The sequence below is a fragment of the Chiloscyllium plagiosum genome, unplaced genomic scaffold, assembly GCF_037043375.1.
Source record: "Chiloscyllium plagiosum isolate Xiang-an unplaced genomic scaffold, Cpla_swu_hap1 HiC_scaffold_5, whole genome shotgun sequence".
Taxonomy (NCBI): domain Eukaryota; kingdom Metazoa; phylum Chordata; class Chondrichthyes; order Orectolobiformes; family Hemiscylliidae; genus Chiloscyllium; species Chiloscyllium plagiosum.
This window is the reverse complement of record NW_028270143.1, coordinates 126,270,605-126,290,701: the sequence shown is the minus strand read 5'-3', so window position 1 is coordinate 126,290,701 and position 20,097 is coordinate 126,270,605. Positions and strand designations below refer to the sequence as shown.

The following is a 20,097-nucleotide window of genomic DNA, read 5'->3' as shown; positions in this document are numbered from 1 at the left end:
ACTAGTTAGAGCAGCTTGAGCATTGCATACAATTCTGGTCACTGCATTAAAGGGAAGCCATAATCACACTCGAGCAGGTACAGAAGGAATTTATAAGGCTGCTGCTGGAAATGAGACATTTTAGCTAGGAGGAAAGAGAGGCTGGTGTTGTTCTCTCTGAGAAAGAAGAGGCAGAGGGTAGTTTTAATTGAAATGTATAAAGTTATGAGCAGCCTAGACAGAGTGGATAAGAAGGACTTAATTCATTTGCAGAGAGGTCAGTAACATGAAGACCATAGATTTAAAGCCATTGGTGCATTGATTGGAGGGAAGTTGAGAAATGTTTCCATTCCAGAGTGTAGTTGGGGTCTTGAACTCATTGCCTCAATAGGTGGTAGGGGCAGAAAACCTCGCAGCGTTTTTAAAAAATCACTTAGATATGTACTTTCTGTGCTGGAAAATTGGTTTAGACTGAAATACTGTCTTCTGCCAACACTGACAAAATCAATCAAATTTTGATTGATTTGTATTAAGCTGCCTTCTATAATACAAATGTTTCTGTGTTTTTACAAGTATGGTTATGCTGATAGCATTGCATGAAGAGTGGGATCATAAATGGCCTATTTTTGTGCTGTAAAATTCTATGTCATGCAAAGATATAATGAAGTACAGAATGTCATAGTTCTACCACTGCAACAATAAAGAAAACAGTAAAGTCACCCGTAGTCCCAGGGGACCATAGGACTGCTCTCTTATTAAAGAGATATGGTGATGAGTTTAACCCAAGGGTCATTGTACTTCAGGTGAGGGGAGGGTTAAGAGATGGGACCTAGATGGTAACCTCAGCTGGTGTGCGAACTGAGCTAACACTGTTGGATTCACACAGCGTCACAAAACAGGCATCCAGCCAACTGATCCTCAGATACCAAAATTCATCTCTTGCTAATGAGAAAGCAGCCCTGAGTTCCTCTGGAACAATTAAAAGTGTTGTGAGATATTGTCATGTTAATATATCACAACGTTGTCTGGGGCAGGAGCAAGATAATGTAGCGGCAATTTAACTGAACTAATAATCCAGACCAGGCCATGCTCTGGGACAGGGGTTCAAATCCCACCTTGGCAGCTGATATATTCAACAATACAATCTGAAATTGAACGCTATCATTGATTAACATAAAAACCCATTTGGCTAACTGGAAATCTAATCTCGTTACCTGGTCTGCTTTACGTGTACCTTCAGATCCAAAGCAAAGTGATTCTTAACTACCCTCTGAAGTGGCCAGTCAATTGAAGGGAAATTTGGGATGGGCAACAAATGTTGGTCTTGCCAGCAACATCGACATCCCATTAAAGAATTTTAAAAATTATCCAAATGCAATTTTCTTCTATAAAATTAGACAAAAAGTAAAATTTGCATTAGTCACTTATTGCTTAGAGAAATTAAGGCTGGTTGCACAGAATGACCACTGTATCAGTGATAGATTGAGTAGTTAATTTGCTTTATGACCATGTTAGTTAAGAAAGGATTGCTCAATAGGACATTAGACAAATCCCCGTCTGACTTCAAGTAGAGCCATTAATTAAGTCTGAATGAGACATGGGATGATCCCAAATTTGCATCTTTGTAGAGTATAAATCAAATATAAATTGTGTGACGCCATTATAGGAGCCATGCCCTTTATTTGAGCTGTGAGTGCAGCTACGCCAGTGCACTGAATGATATCTGTTTAAATTCCTTGTTGAAAGACAGTGCAGTTCTGTAGCAGCAGAGTAGGCTGAGAAAAATGTACTAGATCACGGAGTGACTTGTTGGTCTATATCATTGTGAAGAAAGGTCAAGTGAAGGACATGGGATTTCTCAACAGGGAGCAAGAGAACACACTAAATTGAGCCTCACTGGGAAACTGACATGCCCCTTTGAGCAATATTTGTTAAGGATTTTGAGCAGATCGCTGCATGCTTTGTTAGTTAGGCATGTCATGATGAATAGAAGTAGGAAGTTGAGAAAGGAGCAATGGCTTACATTTGACAAGGTTTCAGGAGTTGGAGGAAATAGTGTCATCGATCTTTATTTCAGCACAATGAGGCAAGAGAAATTGCATTAATAAAGTCCCTAATATTTACTCAGAACATTCCCAAATTGCTTCACAGCCACAATAGTAATTTGTAACATGTCACTGCTCTGTAAATGAGTATGGTAACTTATTTGCAAATACTAATATCTTGAGTATTATATAAATGACCTGTTTTTTTCTTGTGTTTGCTTGGGGAAGGAATGTTGACTTAGACATGAGGGAGAAAATTTGTTACTATTCTTGAAATAAGACCTTAGGGATCTTCAATTTCTGTACGAGGCCCAATTTAACAGCTCCCCAAAATACAATAATCCAGCACTCATCTCTGCCAAACTGAAGCATCAGACTAGGTTATATAGGTCAAATTCTAATGGTTTTGACTAGGAACCATAACTTTTTAACTCAGGGAAGATAATTCTAAAATCATGTTAGCACCTTAGAGGAGGAAGTGTGGGCAATAAAAACGTGTAGCTCAGAAGGTCTAAAGAAGACAGATTGTAGTATCAATCAAGATAAAGTGACAGATAAGAATTGGGGTGACAGTTGTCCATCAGATAACAATTTTTCTGGAATTGGAGATGCATAAAGTGTTCCTCTCATCGGCCAACGTGACACAAACCATCAGAATTCTCCTTAGATCAATAGCCACGGGGAGTTAGGATTCACACAGAGTATCCAGAGGCACAGTGGTTGGCACTGCTGCCTCACAGCGCCAGAGACCCGGGTTCAATTCCCGTCTCAGACAACTGTCTGTGTGGCATTTGCACATTCTCCCAGTGTCTGCGTGGGTTTCCTCCGGGGTTCCGGTTTCCTCCCACAGTCCAAAGATGTGCAGGTCAGGTGAATTGGCCATACTAAATTGCCTGTAGTGTGAGGTGAAGGGGTAAATGTAGGGGAATGGGTCTGGGTGGGTTGCTCTTCAGAGGGTCGGTGTGGACTTGTTGGGCAAAAGGGTCTGTTTCCATGCTGTATGTAATCTAATCTAAAGGTTTTCTTCAGCCTGTATCACCTAGTGTCTGATGATCCATTTTTCAGGCCAGCCAACAGAGACTTTACCCTACTTGAGCACATAATGCCTCACCAAAGGTACAGAAGGTCAGACCGTCAATTAATATCCTACTCAATGAAAGGAATTGTGACACCCTTTTGTCTTGATCAACATTGAGCATTTCTTTTTAATGCTAAATTGTGGAACAATTGCACTGAAAACCAATGATGTTCTCGAGAAAGGAAAAAAAAATACATGAGCTCGCATGCACCTTGCTCCCCACTGTTACACTTGGTGTTTCTGCCATGTCTAATGGTTTTCTGTTCCTCTTTGATAGGTGTTGCTATTAGCACGTATGCTAAGTACTGCTACCGTAAACTACAGAAATCGGCTCTGACTGGAGCAAAGAAGGTAATCAAGATGCTTCATTCTTTTTACCTAATATAAATTATGCTGATGTGCTAATAGGAGTAGTTCACCATGTTTGTTCATTTTTCCAGCATTCCCTCGTTTCAAAATTTAAAAAGTAAAGCAACTGATGCTTTAGGAAGAATAACATTGTGAAGGAGAGTGGGGTTGGGCAACGAAAGGAGCGGGCTTGGGTGGCACACTGGCAATGGTGAGGTTCATTGACTGTTGAGCTAGGATTGATAACCAGGTCAGAAAATGATGAGATTGAAGTCAAAGGCCGCACTGATTCAGTCCAGCCAGGTGTGAAAGCTCGATTGCCATAGCAGGAGATAGTAATTCAATGGGTCTAGCTGTGGAGGAATTACTAAGCCTAACAATCCAAGAGAACTGATTTAACACCACAACAAGATGTATCTCAAGGGCACTGGTTGATGACTGCTGAGATGCAGTTATGAATGGTGACTGTGATACATTCACCAAAATCAACTGTTTCAGTGTTGTAATGATCCTTCCACGCTAATGTAGGCCCTGTGAAAAGGTTTGGAAGACCATGGTCATTTATATCACTCAACAAAGTGCCTCGACAATGATGGGAAAGTGACTTGGCTCATCTAACCACCTTCTGACCAATAGGTGAAATTGGAAATTGCAGCAGAGTGACTTAGTTAAGGCAGTGATGAATACAATACCCAGAATTTCATGATCCAATATGTTGGAATTACAACATCTTGCATATATTTTCTGGACATGAATGAGTACCTCATTGATGGGATTCCAGGGGCACTGGACACCTTGCAGGATCTTGCTGAAGTGGCCTTTCCACACATACACTGTATCTTCCCAACACAAATATGGTGCCATGATCCAACAGAGTTGTGTTCAAAATGATCAAACATTGAGCCAGGGGAGGAACTGTTACATATGCTGACATGATTGACTCCATTTCGGGTGGCATTTGTCACAAACGCAACCATCCACACATATACAGAGTTAAACACTATAAATTCTTTATTTTTTAATGGGAAGAGGGCATCACTGACCAGGCAGCATTTATTGCCCCATTCCTAATTGCCCAGAGGGTGATTAAGAGTCAACCACATTACTGTGGGTCTGGAGTCACATGTAGGCCAGATCGAGTAAGGATGGCAGTTTCCTTCCCTGAAGGACATTAGTGAACCAGATGAGTTTTACTGACAAGCAATAATGGATTCATGGTCATCATTAGACTCCTAATTCCAGATATTTTTTATTGAATTCAAACGCCACCATCTGTTATGATGGGATTCAAACCCGGGTCATCAGACATTAGCTGGGTCTCTGGGTTGTCAGTCCAGCAATAATATTACTAGGCCATCACTTCCCCATAATTTGGCTGACTTCTCAGATCAGGCTACTTCTTCTATTAGCAGTGTCTAGTTCACATTAGCCCTGATTTTGATTTAACTCACTTGGTGAGAATAGGTCCAGATCTGGGCCCAACAGAGCTATAAAGGTAAAAATATTATGAGGGCAGTTTAGAAACATGGAAATTAGAGCAGGAGTAGGCCATTCAGCCCTTCAAGCCTGCTCCACCAATTATTATGATCATAGATGATCATCCAACTCAAAAGCCTGTCCTTGCATTTCCTCCATATACTTTGATTCCTTTAGCCCCAAATGTTATATTTCACTCCTCCTTGAAATTGTGCAATGTTTTGGCCTCAGCTGCTGTCCATGCTAGCGAATTCTGCATGTTCATCACTCTCTGGGTGAAGAAATTTCTCCTAATTTGAGTCTTAAAGGGTTTACCTTGTATCCTTAGACTGTGACCCCTGGGACCACCCTGTTTGCATCTACCTTGTCTGATCCTAGTTTTACCTTCAGGAACTGTTGTATAACGACACCGAGTTCTTGTTGCACATTCCCACTCTTAATTTATAGCCATTTGTATATTAATCAGCCTTCATGTTTTTGCTACCCAAGTTGATAAAGTCACAATTATCCACATTATGCTTTATCTGCCATGAATTTGCCCATTCACTCAAAGTTTTCAAATCACCTTGAAGCAAGTCTACACCCTCCTCACAGCTGACCCTCCCACCAGCTTTGTGTTGTACTACATAGACAAAGTTATATGTGCTTGGTTTGTATTCCCTTGAGTATAGAATTTAAACAGATTACTTATTTGGAACTCATAATGAAGCAGATGCTTGAAATCTGAAAATGCTGGAAGTATATTATGACAGTGTATGTGGAGAAAAAATTAATTAAGGTGGTTAAGATAGTTTCTCTATATCTACATCATTAAATCCTATCATAATCTATGTCCCCTGCTAGGGAAATCCAAAGGAAAGGGGTTTAATCTTAATATTATTTTAATATGATCTTAATTTTAACATTTTAACAAGCCTTAGATGTGATGCTTAGATGTGATGTCCAAAAGTGATTCTTCACAAAACTCAACATGGAAATCTAGAACTCTCTCCTCCACTTCCCCAAACAACTAGGAGTTGATCAAAAATTTCCCAAAACCTATGAATATTTTTGATCAGCAATGGATATGGAGCCAGAGCAGGTAGATGTGGTTATTTCTTCAAACAAGCCATGAACTAATTGAGCGGTGCAACAGACTTAGTTGATCTTTGATATTGGAGCAAGGCCATTTACTCTATGAACTGCTACTTCAGTGCACATAGGGTGCATGTTTGCTGGCACAAATAATTCATTTGAACTGAACTACCTGACAGGCAATTGTGGTTCACAGTATTATCTACCTCAGCTCCTACTTATTTTATTTAAGGGAAGAATTTTTCTTACTGTTTAAACAGAAGCACTGACTGCAAATTGCAAACAAATGTGAGCATGCAGCTCCAGAGGATTCTGGCTGACAATTGAAATCAGTGTAAGGTTACCATCGCCTTCAGCAGATGTTAATCCTGCCACCATTCATTTCACCTTTTGGCTGCTCATTTGTCTCACATCAAATAAGAGAAAATAATTGGAAACCTTTTTCTTCACAGCCCAGGAGTTGCCTTTAATCTATGTCTGTTAAGGTCTGCTTTAATGAAGAGCAAATGCCCCTTTCAACAGAAATGTTTTATTGAGCATGAGAGTGTGCTCTGTATCTCTGGTGTGTAATTGCCTTATCAAAGCAGAGATAGAAATTGAATTAGGCACAACTTTGCATAATCAGTCTCAGCCAGAATTAAGAGTGAACAGATTAAAAAGAAATCACATGAGAGTAACTGCTTGCTTTCTAAAGAACTTTAAAACAATAAATTTTTTAAAAATCTAACTATCTTTCATATTACTAGGAGGTCACAAAGCACTTTCAGTGGATTACCTTCATTATGCAGTCACTGATGATATCCAGGTAAACGTGACACTGGTTTTGCGCTTACTAGCAAGTGAATGAAATGGCGAGAGAATCTGACTTTGATAGTATTACTTCACATAGACATCAAGAAAATGCTTTGCATCTCCACGTTATCAAACATCTAAAAGGACAGGTGAGAAGAGCTATCCTGATATTCAGACATTGGCCGATTGAAATGGCATCAAGGAATCAGAAAAACACTGAGCTCACACAGGCAAACCTTCAGCAGCTGGATTTGACTGAGTTCTTTGATGAGGTGAAACTGGCTCTGTATGAGGCTAGTCCTATGAATGCTGTATGTTTGGACTTCCAGAAAGCATTTGATAAGGTGCTAGCATTTGGTTAGCAAATTAGAAATATTTGGAATTGATGACTCTATGGCAGCATGGATTAGAAGTTGCCTATAAGGTAGGAAACCGAGGGGCAATTCTCCGTTTAGAGATGAGTTGAAGGTGTGTTCCCCTGGGATTGGTGTTCGGACCTTAATATTTTCTTGATTTAAGTAAACAATTTGGCAAAATCTTTAAACTTGCAGATGATACTAAGTGAAGGAGAATAGTGAATCATGACAATGACACTGAACAACTTCGCAGGGGCATTGACAAGTTAGCCAAATGGGCAGGTACCTAGCAGAGAACTTTCAATGCAGAGAAATGTGAGGTAATGCACTTTGGTAAAAGGAACAATACAGGCTCAATGGTATAACTTTGAGAGGAGTACAGGAGCAGAGGGACCTCAGGGTTCACTTGCGTAATTCTCTGAAGGTGCAAACAAGTTGAAACGGTTTTTTTATTCACTTGTGGGACGTGGGCATCCCTGGATGACCAGCATTTATTGCCTGTCCCCAGTTGCCCGGGGAACTTCCTTCTTGAACTGCTGCAGTGCCTTTGATGTAGATTGACCCACAATGCCCTGAGGGAGGGAATTTGATCTAGCAACAGAGATGGAACTGCGATATATTTCCAAGTTAGGATGATGAGTGGCTTGGAGAGGAACTTGTAGTTGGTAGTGTTCCGATGTATCTGCTCCCTTTATTCCATTTCCTAGACTGAAAGGGTTGTGGGTTTCAAAGGTTCGACCTAAGGATCTTTTGTAAATTTCTGCAGTGCATCTTGTAGATCTTAGCATCAGTGTGTACTGAGTTTTGACAGTGGAGGGAGTGGATTCTTGTGGATGTGGTGCCAAACAAATGGGCTGCTTTTGAGTCAAGCTTCTTCAGTGTTGTTGGAGCTACGCCCATCCAGGCAAGTGGGGATTATTCCATCACACTCCTGACTTGTGCCTTGTGAATGGTGGACAGTCTCTGGGGAGTCGCAGTATTCCTAGCATTTGACCTGCTTTCTTAGCCACTGTGTTTATGTGGTGAATTCAGTTGAATTTCTGGTCAATGATACCCACAAGGATGTTGATAGTGGAGAATTCAGTACTGTTAACAGCATTGAATATCAGGAGATGACAATTAGATTGTCTTTTATTGGAGGTGGTCATTGCCTGGTATTTGTGTGGCGTGAATGTTACTTTCCACTTGTCAGCCCAAACCTGGATATTGTCCAGATTTATTGCATTTGAACATGGACTGCTTCAATATCTTAGGAATTGCAAATTGTGCTGAATATTGTGCAATCATCAGCAAATATCCCCATTTCTGACCTTATGATGGAGGGATGGTCATTGATGAAGCAGCTGAAGGTGGTTGGGCCTAGGACACTAACCTGAGGAACTCCTGCAGAGATGTCCTGGAGCTAAGATAACTGATCTTCCAATAACCACAACCATCTTCCTTTGTGCTGGCTATAACCCTAACCACCAGAGAGTTTGCCCCGATACCCATTAATTCCAGTTTTGCTAAGGCTTCTTGATGTCACAGTCAGTTGAATGTTACCTTGATGTCAAGGGCTGTCATTCTCACCTCATCCCTGGAATTCAACTCTTTTGTCCATGTTTAAACCAAGGCTGTAATGAGGTCAGGAGCCGAGTGGTCCTGGCAGAACCCAAATTAGGCATTACTAAGTAGGTCATTGCTGAGCAAGTGCTGCTTGACAGCACTGTTGATGAAACATTCCATCACTTTACTGATGATTGAGAGTAAACTGATGGGACGGTAATTGGCTGAGTTGGATTTGTCCTGATTTTTCTGCACAGGACATACCTGGGCAATTATCTACATTGTCAAGTCGATGCCAGTGTTGTAACTGTACATGGAACAGCTTGGCTAGGGGAGTGGCATGTTCTGGAGCACAAGTCTTCAGTACTATTGCCAGTATGTTGTCAGGGCCGATAGCCTTTGCATTGTCTACTGCCTCCAACCTTTTTTGATATCACAGGAAGTGAATCGAGTTGACTGAAGACTTGGATCTGTGATGCTGGAGACCACTGTAGTGGTCCATTTACAGTTCTCGTTGCTGCGAAAAGGCTGCCAACATAATCAAAAACCCCTTCCACCCCAGTAACGCTCTTCTACAACCCCTTCCGTCAGGCAGAAAATACAGAAGCTTAAACGCACGCACCAACAGGTTCAGAGCAGCTTCTTCCCTGCCGTTATTAGACTGATGAATGGACTCTCTTATTTCAAATAATGTTGATCTTGTTAATGTTGATCGGGCCTCGCACACGCCCTGTACGCGTGTAACCTGTATGCCTCACTATGTCCAAGTTTATTTCACCCTGTGATCTGTAGGTCCTTGCTTTCTGTGATCTGCCTGTACTGCTCGCAAACAACCCTGTACTTGGGTGCTCGTGACAATAAATCAAATCAAATCACTGGAAGACCCAAGATGGATGGTCCACTTGACATTTCTAGCTGAAGATTATTGTGAGTGCTTCAGCCTTATTTTTTGCGCTGATGTGCTGGACTGTTTCATCATTGAGGATGGGGATATTTGTGCAGCCTCCTCTTCCAGTGAGTTGTTTAACTATCCTCCACGACTGGATGTGGCAGGACTACAGAGCTTAGATCTAATCCATTAGTTGTGGGATCACTTAGCTCGATCTCTTGTAGCTTATACTGTTTGCCATTAAAATACAGGTCATTCTGTTATAACACACGTTTCGTCAACACAAATTCGCTGTAATGCGATTGATGAATTGGGGATGCTGGTTCCACAGCATGAATTTTTAAAACGTGTATTGGCTGCAACGTGATTACAGTGCCAACACTTTACACACTGTTTCTAAAGCGTGATTTTTCTCTAACATGGTGTTGCACAAGAATGCTCCTGGCATGCCCTCCTGCACTCTTCATTGAACCAGGGTTGATCCTCTGACTTGATGGTAATGATTGAGTGGGGGATATGCCAAGCAATCAGGTTACAGATTGTATTGGTGTACATTTCTGGTACCGCTGTTAGCCCACAGCACCTCATGGATACCTAGCCTTGAGTTGCTAAATCTGTTTGAAGTCTGTGCCATTTAGCACTGTAATAGTGCTACACAACATGATGGAGGTTATTCTCAATGTGAATCGGGACTTTGTTTCCACTAGAAGTTCGCTCTTACTGATACTGTCATGGACATATGGATCTGCCACCGGCAGATTGGTAAGAACGAGATTGAGTATGTTTTTCCCACTTGTTGGATCCCTCACCACTTGCTGCAAGCCCAGTCTAGCAGCTATGTCCCTTGGGACCTGCCAAGCTCGATCAATATTTCTGCCAAGCCACTCTTGATGGTGGACTTTGAAACCCCCCACCCAGAGTACACTCTGTATCCTTACCACCCTCAGTGCTCCCTCCAAGTGTTGTTCAACATGGAGGAGAAACTGATCCATCAGCTTAGGGAGGATGGTACATGGGAATCAGCAGGAGGGTTCCTTGCCCATGTTTAACCTTAAGCCATGAGACTTCATGGAGTCTAGACTCAATGTTGAAGACTCCCAGGGCAATTCCCTCCCGATTGTATCCCACTGTGCTGCCACCTCTGCTGGGACAGAACAATCCAGGGATGGTGATGGTAGTGTCTGGAACATTATCTGTAAGGTTTGATTCTGTGAGTATGACTATGTCAAGCTGTTGTTTGACCAGTCCGTGAGACAGCTCTCCCAATTTTGGTGCTAATCTCCAGATGTTAGTAAGGAGGACTTGTAAGGTTGACAGGGCTGTTTCTGCCATTATCCTTTTTGGTGCCTAGGTCGATGTTAGGTGGCCCATCTGGTTTCATTTCTTTGTTGAGACTTTGTGGTAATTGAGCAACTGAATGGCTTTCTAGGCCATTTCAGAGGGCAACTGTGAGTCAACCACATTGCTGTGGGTCTGGAGTCCTGTGTAGGCCAGACCAGGTGAAGATAGCAGATTTTGTTCCCTGAAGGACATTAGTGAACCAGTTTGGTTTTTCAGCAATTGACAATAGTTTCATGGTCATCAGGAGATTTTTTTTTTCATTGAATTCAGGTTCCACCATCTGTCATAATGGGATTCAAACCTGAGTTCCCAGAACATTATCTGAGTTTTTGGATTAATAATCTAAGAATAAAACCACTAGACCACCGCCTAGGGCTAGACAAGGTAGATGTAGGAAGGATGTTCCTGATGGCAGATGAGTCCAGAACCAGGGGTCACAGTGTATGGATACAGCCTGAATCATTTAGGACTGAGATGAGGAGAAATTTATTTACCCAGAAAGTGGTGAGCTTGTGGAATTCACGACCACAAAAACAGTTAATGGGCAAAACACTGAATGATTTCAAGTAGTAGATATAGAACCTAGGGCTAAAGGGATTAAGCTGAGGAGAAAAGAAACAAGAACAGGCTGTTGAGTTGGTTGATCAGCAAGATCATAAGGAATGGCAGGACAAGCTTGAGCAGCTGAATAGCCTACTCCTCTGATTTCTCTGCGTTTCTATCAAATCTTGATTCAATGCTGAGTGCAGTTTTGGATGTCCTGCTTTTAAAAAGGCGGTGAGCAGTGCCCCCTATGCATTCACTTCACTTCAAAGCTCTTAAACTGTGTTGAGTCTTCAGAGACAGCTGTGAAAACAAGAGGTTGGAATGGGCACATAGTTGTTGTAACTTACTCAGAAGCCTACAGTAGCCATGACAGCTTCAATCCCACAACCCCAAAATCTTAGCTCACTGTCCCATTTGGGTTATTGACCCCCACATTGGAGAGCCTTTCTACAGTGGAACTGGGAAGGTTTAGGAAAATTACACTAAAAAACTCTGGGTAAATGTCAGGAAAGGATTAACAGGCTTGGGCCTCTTCTGTCTAGGGGAAAAATATGGTTGAGGGGTGACATAACAGAGAATTATGAGAGTTTTACATTTTTGAGAGGTTTTAATTGAGTGGATAGAGAGTGAACATTCTCTTTTGTTGGAAATAGGAAAAGGACATAAATAGAGGCCTTCACTATAAGGTAGTCACCAAGAGATCCAACTGGGAATTCAGATGAAACCTGTCTCCTAAAAGAGTGATAAAAATGTGGAACTTGCCAATTCAGAGAGTGATTAAAGTGAGTCGTATAGGTACATTTAAGGGGAAAACATACAAGCTAGGGAGAAGAGATTATATAGTTATGATCAATTTGGATGATCTGATTTGATTTATTATGCACCGAGATACAGTAAAAAGTATGGTTTTGCGTGCTAACCTGATCAATCATACCTTACATAAGTACATAAGGGTAATAGAACTGAATGTACAATATAGTTTTACAGCTACAGAGAAGGTGCAGAGAAAGATCAACTAAAATATTAGAGAGATCCATTAATAAATCTGATAACAGTGAGGAAGAAATTGTTCTTAAATCTGTTGATACGTGTTTTCAAACTTCCAGATGAGAATAAATTAGAGGAAGGTCAAATAGAGCATAAGCACAGGAATGGACTATTTAGGCTGAATGAAGGGCACTGGCGCTAAGTTTGCAGACTTACAGGTTGGAGGGCATGTAGTGTTGAGCAAGTAAGGAGGCTACAGAAGACAGGGAGAAAGTGAGGACTGCAGATTCTGCCCAAAACATGGACTCTCCTGCTCCTTGAATGCTGTCTGACCTGCGGTGCTTTTCCAGCGCCACACTTTTTGGCTATAGAAGACAGGCTAGGAGCATGGGCAAAGAAGTGACCGATGGAATACAATGTGGAAAAGGGTGAGATTTTGCACTTCAGGAGGAAGACTAGCAGCTTAGACAATTTTCTAAATAGGAAAAGGTTTCAGAAATCTGAGGACAAATGGGTTTTGGAGTACTAACTCAGGATTCTCTTCAGATTAACATGCATGTGCAGGAACACATATGCAATGTTGGCATTCGTTTCAAAAGGGCTAGAATACAAGAACAGAGGTATACTTCTGAGGCTGAACAAGAGTCTGGTCAGACCGCCTTTGGATTGTGAGCAGGTTTGGGCCCTGTATCTAAGGAACGCTGTGCTGGCGTTGGAGGGATCCCAGAGGAGATTTATAAGAATGATCCTGGGGAAGACGGGCTTTTCATATGAAGAGTGATTGGGTCTATACTCAGGGAAGCTTAGAAAGATGAGGGGGGAAATCTCATTAAAACTTACAGAATAATGTGAGGCCTGGATAGAGTGGACATGGAGAAGATGTTTTCACTAGTAGAAGAGACTAGGATCCAAGGCAGAGCCTCAGAGTGAAGACTTAGAAAATGTTTCAAAGACACTTCAAAAGCATGAGTTGAAGGGAGGGAGGAACCTAAAATAATCACTATCACACAGGAAACAATGCTGGCAAAAGATGTTGTAATTAATGTCTGACAAGGTTCCAGGACCAGATCACCTACATTGTAGTGTTGTAAGAGAAGTGTCAGCAGAGCTATAGAGGCATTAATTATAATTCTCTAAAAATCCATAAACTCTGGAAGAGTCACAGCAGATTGAGAAATAGCATTCAAGAAAGGATGGGAAATTGAGAAATTTCTCTGTTCAAGAAAGGAGGGAAACTGAAGCAGAAAGCTATAGAGCAGTTTGGCTTATATCATCATTCATTATTAAGGAGGCTGTGGAAGGGTACTTAGAAAATCATGATGTAATTTTGAAGAGTCATCTTGGATGTGTGATAGGGAAATAGTGTTTAAAATCTAATTTAGGTTAGATTACTTACAGTGTGGAAACAGGCCCTTCAGCCCACCAAGTCCACACCGACCCGCTGAAGCGCAACCAATCCAGACCCATTGCCTTACATTTCACCCCTTCACCTAAAACTACAGGCAATTTAGTATGGCCAATTCACCTGACCTGTGGGAGGAAACCAGAGCACCCGGAGGAAACCCATGCAGACACTGGGAGAATGTGCAAACTCCACACAGTCAGTCGCCTGAGGCGGGAATTGAACCCTGGTCTCTGGCGCTGTGACCACTGTGCCACCGTGCCGCCCACCTTTTGAGTGCTTTTGAGAAAATAACAAATAGATGAAGGGAAGCCTTTAAATAGGGGAGCACTAGGATTTCTTTATCGAACCTTAGATAGGCCACACTTGGAATATTGTGTACAGTTCTGGTCACCACACAACCAGAAGGATGTGAATGCTTTGGAGAGGGCACAGAGAGGGTTTACCAGGATGATACATGGTAGGGGGGATTTTAGCTATGAAGAAAGGTTGGATAAACTGGGTTTGTTTTCATTGGAACTCAAAAGGTTGAGGAGCAACCTGGTAGAAATGTATAAGATTGTGAATGGCATTGATAGAGTGGAAAGCATGAGGCTTTTTCCCAGGCCAGAGGCGTCAATTACTAGGGGACAGAGGTTAAATGTGCAAGGGGGCAAGTTTAAAAGAGATGTATGAGGGAAGATTTCACACAAAGGGTGGTGCATGCTTGGGATGTGCTGTCAGAGGAGGTGGTAGAAGCAAACACAAAAGCAGCATTCAAGAGGTATCTGAACAAATCTGTGAATGGAAGGGGAATAGAGGGATACAGATCCTATAAGTGAAGACAGTTTTAGTATGGAAAGGCAAAATGTGTCAGTGCAGGCTTAAAGGGATGAAGGGCCTATGCCTGTGCTGTATTGTTCTTTGTTTCTTTGATCTTTGTTCCAAAAGGTGTTTGAAAAGGTCCACATCAACGGTTACTACACAGGATAAGAGCACATGATGCTGGAGATGACAAATTACCCATGAATTAAGAATTGTTTCCTGTTATCTACTCAAGAGAGTAGAGAGAGGTGATGTGTTTTTTTGCCCTGCCAAACAGTAACTAATGATGTTCCAGAAGGACTAATGCTGGGCCTCAAATGTGTACAACTACATCAATTTCCTGATAAAAAGACCAAATCTGTGATAGTACATTTTCTGATGACACCAAGATATTCAGAAAAATAAGTTAAGAAGAAGCAGCAGAATGTCAGCAAAGCGATCTAGATGGGTTGAGTGGGCAAAAGTCTGACAGCTGGAATATAATGTAGAAAATGTGAATGTGAAGAGAAAAGCAGATGCTATTTAAGTGGAGAGAAATTGAAGACGTCCGTGGTACAGAGGGACCTAGGTGTTCTGGTACATGACTCACATACAGTTAATGTGTAGGTGGTGCAAGTGATAGGAAGGCAAAAGGAATGTTGAAGTTTATTACCAGATGATTGGAACATAAAAGGAGGGAAGTTTTACTGCCATTGGTCAAGTTCTTGGTGAGACCATATCTGGAGTCCCGTGTATCTTTTTGGTCTCCTTATTTGGAAAAAAGATATATTGTGTTGGAAGCATTTAAGACAATGTCCACTGTTCTTTCCGGGTTGGAAATGTTTATCTTATGAAATAAATTCAAACAAGTTGGCCCTATACCCTTTGAAATTTAGTCGAATGAGGGAATCATCTTATTGGATTAATATAAGATCGCATGAGAATTTGGAAGGGTGGATACCAGAAGGATAGTTCCCCTTGTGAGGCAGACTAGAACTAGGAGAATCAGACTAAGGATAAATGATTGCTTAGCAGTAAAGAATTTAAACATTGCTAAAAGAAACTAGAATTTGAAGCTTTTGGTCTTGCACTCATCAGAACTATGACACAAGAAACAGACTTGAATAAAGGGATGCCATTTTAGACAGAATAAAAAGAGGATGCTGGTTTGTTGTGCATCATTGGCATTTCAACTGCAGCAAAATGGTTAATAGTCAACCTTAATTCACAGACTAGGTAGGTAGATTCTGAATGGTCAGTGTATTACCATGCAGATACAGCAGAGATTGGTTGTCCCTATGACCTTTTTATATGAAAAAGTGCAATGTATGTACAAATTCCTTTTCCCCACATAAAGCAGCTCTGTGTATTTATATATATATTCCTGACGAAGAGCTTTTGCCCGAAACGTCGATTTTCCTGCTCCTCCAATGCTGCCTGACCTGCTGTGCTTTTCCAGCATCACTCTGATCTAAATTCTGGTTTCCAGCATCAGCAGTCCTCACGTTTGCCTATATATATAACGATGCATAAATATATATCAAAATGAGCCCAACAGATGATCTTAAACTAGTTCCCAATATAGTTTAGCATAATCCAGATTATTTACTAAATAATTTCCTATAGCAGAATCAATCCTAGTGGTGGATATAATTTTCTGAGGCTTGCGCATGCAGGCTGTTTGTGCACAGTCAATGTGATCCCACCTGTGAATGGTCACTGGGATGTTTTGTTTGATATAGCCCCCTAGTCGCTGGGACGTACAGCCTACATACCTGGCACCAGACTGACACCAAAACCCATGTATCACATTACACATTTGTGCAGGCGGCAAAACTCTCTTTTTGGCTGCACAGCAGCATCCTGTTACTGGAGAAATCTGTTTGGGGTTTATTGCAGAGAAGCAGCGTGTAACAGCTAGCTTCGTTCAAATTTCTGAGATGCCTTCCCCTTCCAGGGTGCTCTGAGGTAGACTGGGAAAACACTCAGGCCAAACATGGCAGCCATTCACCCGATCATAATTTTAGACAATGTACAACAAATGGTGATTTGATCATCCATGATCATGCAGGATCATTTTGATAGGTAATTAGAGTATGGAATGCACTGCCTGTAAGTGTGGTAGAAGCAGGGTCAATTAAGGCGTTCAAGAGAATGTGGGGTGATTATTTAGATAAAAATAATGTAAATGGATATGGGGGGAAAACAGGAGATTGGCTATAGGTAATGCTCATTTAACGAGATGATGCAGGAATGGAACATAGAAAAGTACAGCACAGAGCAGGCTCTTTGGCCCATGATGTTGTGCTGAGGGTTAATCTTAATGTAAAATAAATTAACTTAACCTACGCACCCCTCAACTCACTGCTGTCCATGTGAAATGTCTAGCAGTAGCTTAACGTCCCTATTGACTCTGCTTCCACCACCACCACTGGCAACGCATTCCACGCATTCACAACTCTCTGCGCAAAGACCTACCTCTGACATCCCCTCTATACCTTCCTCCTAATATTGTAAAACTATGACCCCTCGTGCCAGTCAATCCTGCCTTGGGGAAAAGACTCTGGCTATTGACTCTATCCATTTCTCTCACTATCTCGTATACCTCGATCAGGTCACCTCTCTTCCTCCTTCTCTCCAGAGAGAAAAGTCCGAGCTTAATCAACCTCTCTTCATAAGGCAATCCCTCCAGTCCAGACAGCATCCTGGTAAACCTTCTTTGCACTCTCTCCAAAGTCTCTGTATCTTTCCTATAGTAGGGCGACCAGAACTGGACACAATATTCCAAGCGTGGTCTCACCAGGGACTTGTAGAGCTGTAGCAAAACCTCGCAGCTCTTAAACTCGATCCCCCTGTTAATGAAAGCCAAAACACCATATGCTTTCTTAACAACCCTATCCACTTGGGTGGCAGCTTTGAGGGATCTATGTACATCCACACCCAGATCCCTCTGTTCCTCCACGCTGCCAAGAATCCTGTCTTTAATTCTATATTCAGCATTCAAGGTTTGACCTTCCAAAATGCATCACTTCGCATTTATCCAGGTTGAACTCCATCTGCTATTTCTCAGCCCAACTCTGCATCCTGTCTATGTCGCACTGTAGCCTGCAATAGCCCTTGATACTATCGACGGCAAATATCCCTGTATCCCATACTTCCTGACCTTATGAATGAGCCGACCATGGGGAACCCTATCAAATGCCTTTCTGAAGTTCACATACACCACATACACTCCTCGACCTTCGTCGACCTGTCTTGTCACCTCCTCAAAGAACTCAATAATGTTTGTGAGGCATGACCTGCCCCTCACAAAGCCATGCTGACTGCCTTTAATCACGCTATGCTTTGCCAAATAGTCATAAATCTTATCCCTCAGAATTCTTTCCAAAACTTTGCTGACCGCAAACGTAAGACTGACTGGTCTGTAATTACCCTTCTTGAAAAGAGGAACAATATTTGCCTCCTTCCAATCCTCCGGTAGGATTCCGTGGAGAGTGAGGAGGCAAAGATCTTCACCAGCAGCTTGGCAACCTCCTTTCTCACTTCCAGAAGCAGCTCAGGATAAATCTGGTAAATGATGGGCTGAATGGTCTCCTTCTGCACCATAACACTCGTGTGATATGCCTTCCCTCAGCAACAAAGATGGTATCAAGGGCAGGGCCTGGAGTTGATCCCATGAGAACATCATGTATTTGGTTGCACATGGTGATAGTGAAACTGAACTTAACATGAGTTGCTCAGTTCAAGTTTAGAGAACACAGATTCAGACACCATTGGTCCATCTAGTTTGTTATGATATATACCATTTAAAGAGGCTTTTGTATGTCTCTATGAGTAAGCAAGTTGGCAATGTTGAAAGATGACATGGATATTCTAATGCCCTCAATATGTCACTCTTGTATGAAGGAATTCTCAACAGTATATAACTTTTATTTCTCTTGGGTAGCTCTTGGTTATGTGGTAAGCCATGAGATTGATTCCTATGATATCTCTCCACAGGTTACCATCCTTACACAAGTCCAATTTACACCTCTCCAGCTTGCTATTGAGTGTGGCTATTTGGTCATGTGTTTTGGCAGGTTCTATAGATATCAACTTGGAACTATCATTGAGTACAGCATCCATTTTATTGCTGTAGTCATGTTTGAGTATAACAATTCCAGTCACTTTGTCAAGTTTACATAGGTGTATATCAGGGTTTGTCTTAAAATCACGCAACACTACCAGCCATTCACATTGTGGATGGAAATCTGTCAAGTCATTAGGTGTTTCACAATATGCATGTACTCGATCTGCCAGGCTTGCCTTCAGGTTAAGCATCCTTGTTCGACAGTAGTTTGTGATTAGATAAACTGATAATGAAGGAATTCAATCTCTGCGAATACCTCTTCCCATTTACGATAGTGAGAGGGAACCAAAGTTGAACCCAGGTGCATGAACAAATTCCTCATTTTCAGAGAGAATTTGCTGAGAGCAAGTTATCATGTGTTTAGTGTTATCCTTAATTGCACTACCAAATTGTTTCTGTTGAAGTAAGTTTATAGTGAGTGTGTGTATCAGGTGAATATTGTTCATGGTGTGGTTGTCTAGAGGGGACTCCCTTTTAAGATTGAGGGGAGGAAATTCTTTTTCCTTCAAGGGATCATTAAACTGTGGAATTCTATTCCCTCGAAAGCAGTGAGGCTAGATCATTAAATTTAGTGAAGGCTGATGTTAAATCTCGTTTTCAAGGGATTCTGGTATTATGGGATGGGAGACAGGAATATAGAGTTAAAACCAAATCAGTTCATGATCCTATTGAGTGTTGGAACAGGTTCAAAGGGCTAAATGGCCTACTCCTGTTCCTAATTCTCATAAACGTTGAACTGCAAATGCTGGAATTCTGAAACAAACACAGAGGGCTGGAGAACAATAGAGAATATCTGATGAAAGTTCACTGAACTCAAAATGTTAACTGTTTTCTCTCTTTAAATCCTGCCAGATCTACTGTGTTTCTCCAGCAGTCTGATTTTGTTCCTGTTCCTAACTCTCTTGTTCCCACTATAGGGCCAGTTGACAGCATAGGCCTGTATATCTAGAAGGCTAAAATATAAGGGATGAAAGTCAGCTATACAAAGACCTAGATAGAGCACAAATATTGCAGTGTTGGAAATCACCTTTCATTGGTCTTGGAAGGAGTGAAGTGTGAATTTACTACAAAAATGCCTAAACAGTGAGGGTCAAGATATGAGAAGAGATTAAGCAAACTACAGCTTCCTGGAATTTAGACTGTTAAAGGATGATTTGATTGAACTTTTAAGATATCTAAAGGAATCGATGGATTAGATATAGAGAAATTATTTCCATTTGAGGAAACTTGGATGAGGAGGCAGTCTAAAATTAGAGCCAGATCTTTTAAGAATGAAGTTAGGAAAAACCCTTCACACAAAGGGTGGTAGAAGTTTGGAACTCTCTGC

At 41.5% G+C, this 20,097-nt stretch overlaps 1 protein-coding gene across 3 annotated transcripts in view; it reads left to right on the top strand.

Moving 5' to 3' along the window:
- Nucleotides 1-20,097, top strand: part of arhgap39 (Rho GTPase activating protein 39) — a 608,625-nt gene that overhangs the window by 463,172 nt on the left and 125,356 nt on the right. For all 3 annotated transcript variants that reach the window (XM_043690879.2, XM_087987640.1, XM_087987641.1), the window contains one exon: nucleotides 3,380-3,453. In XM_043690879.2, coding sequence (XP_043546814.1) covers nucleotides 3,380-3,453 — 74 coding nt within the window. The remainder of the gene's footprint in view (nucleotides 1-3,379; nucleotides 3,454-20,097) is intronic.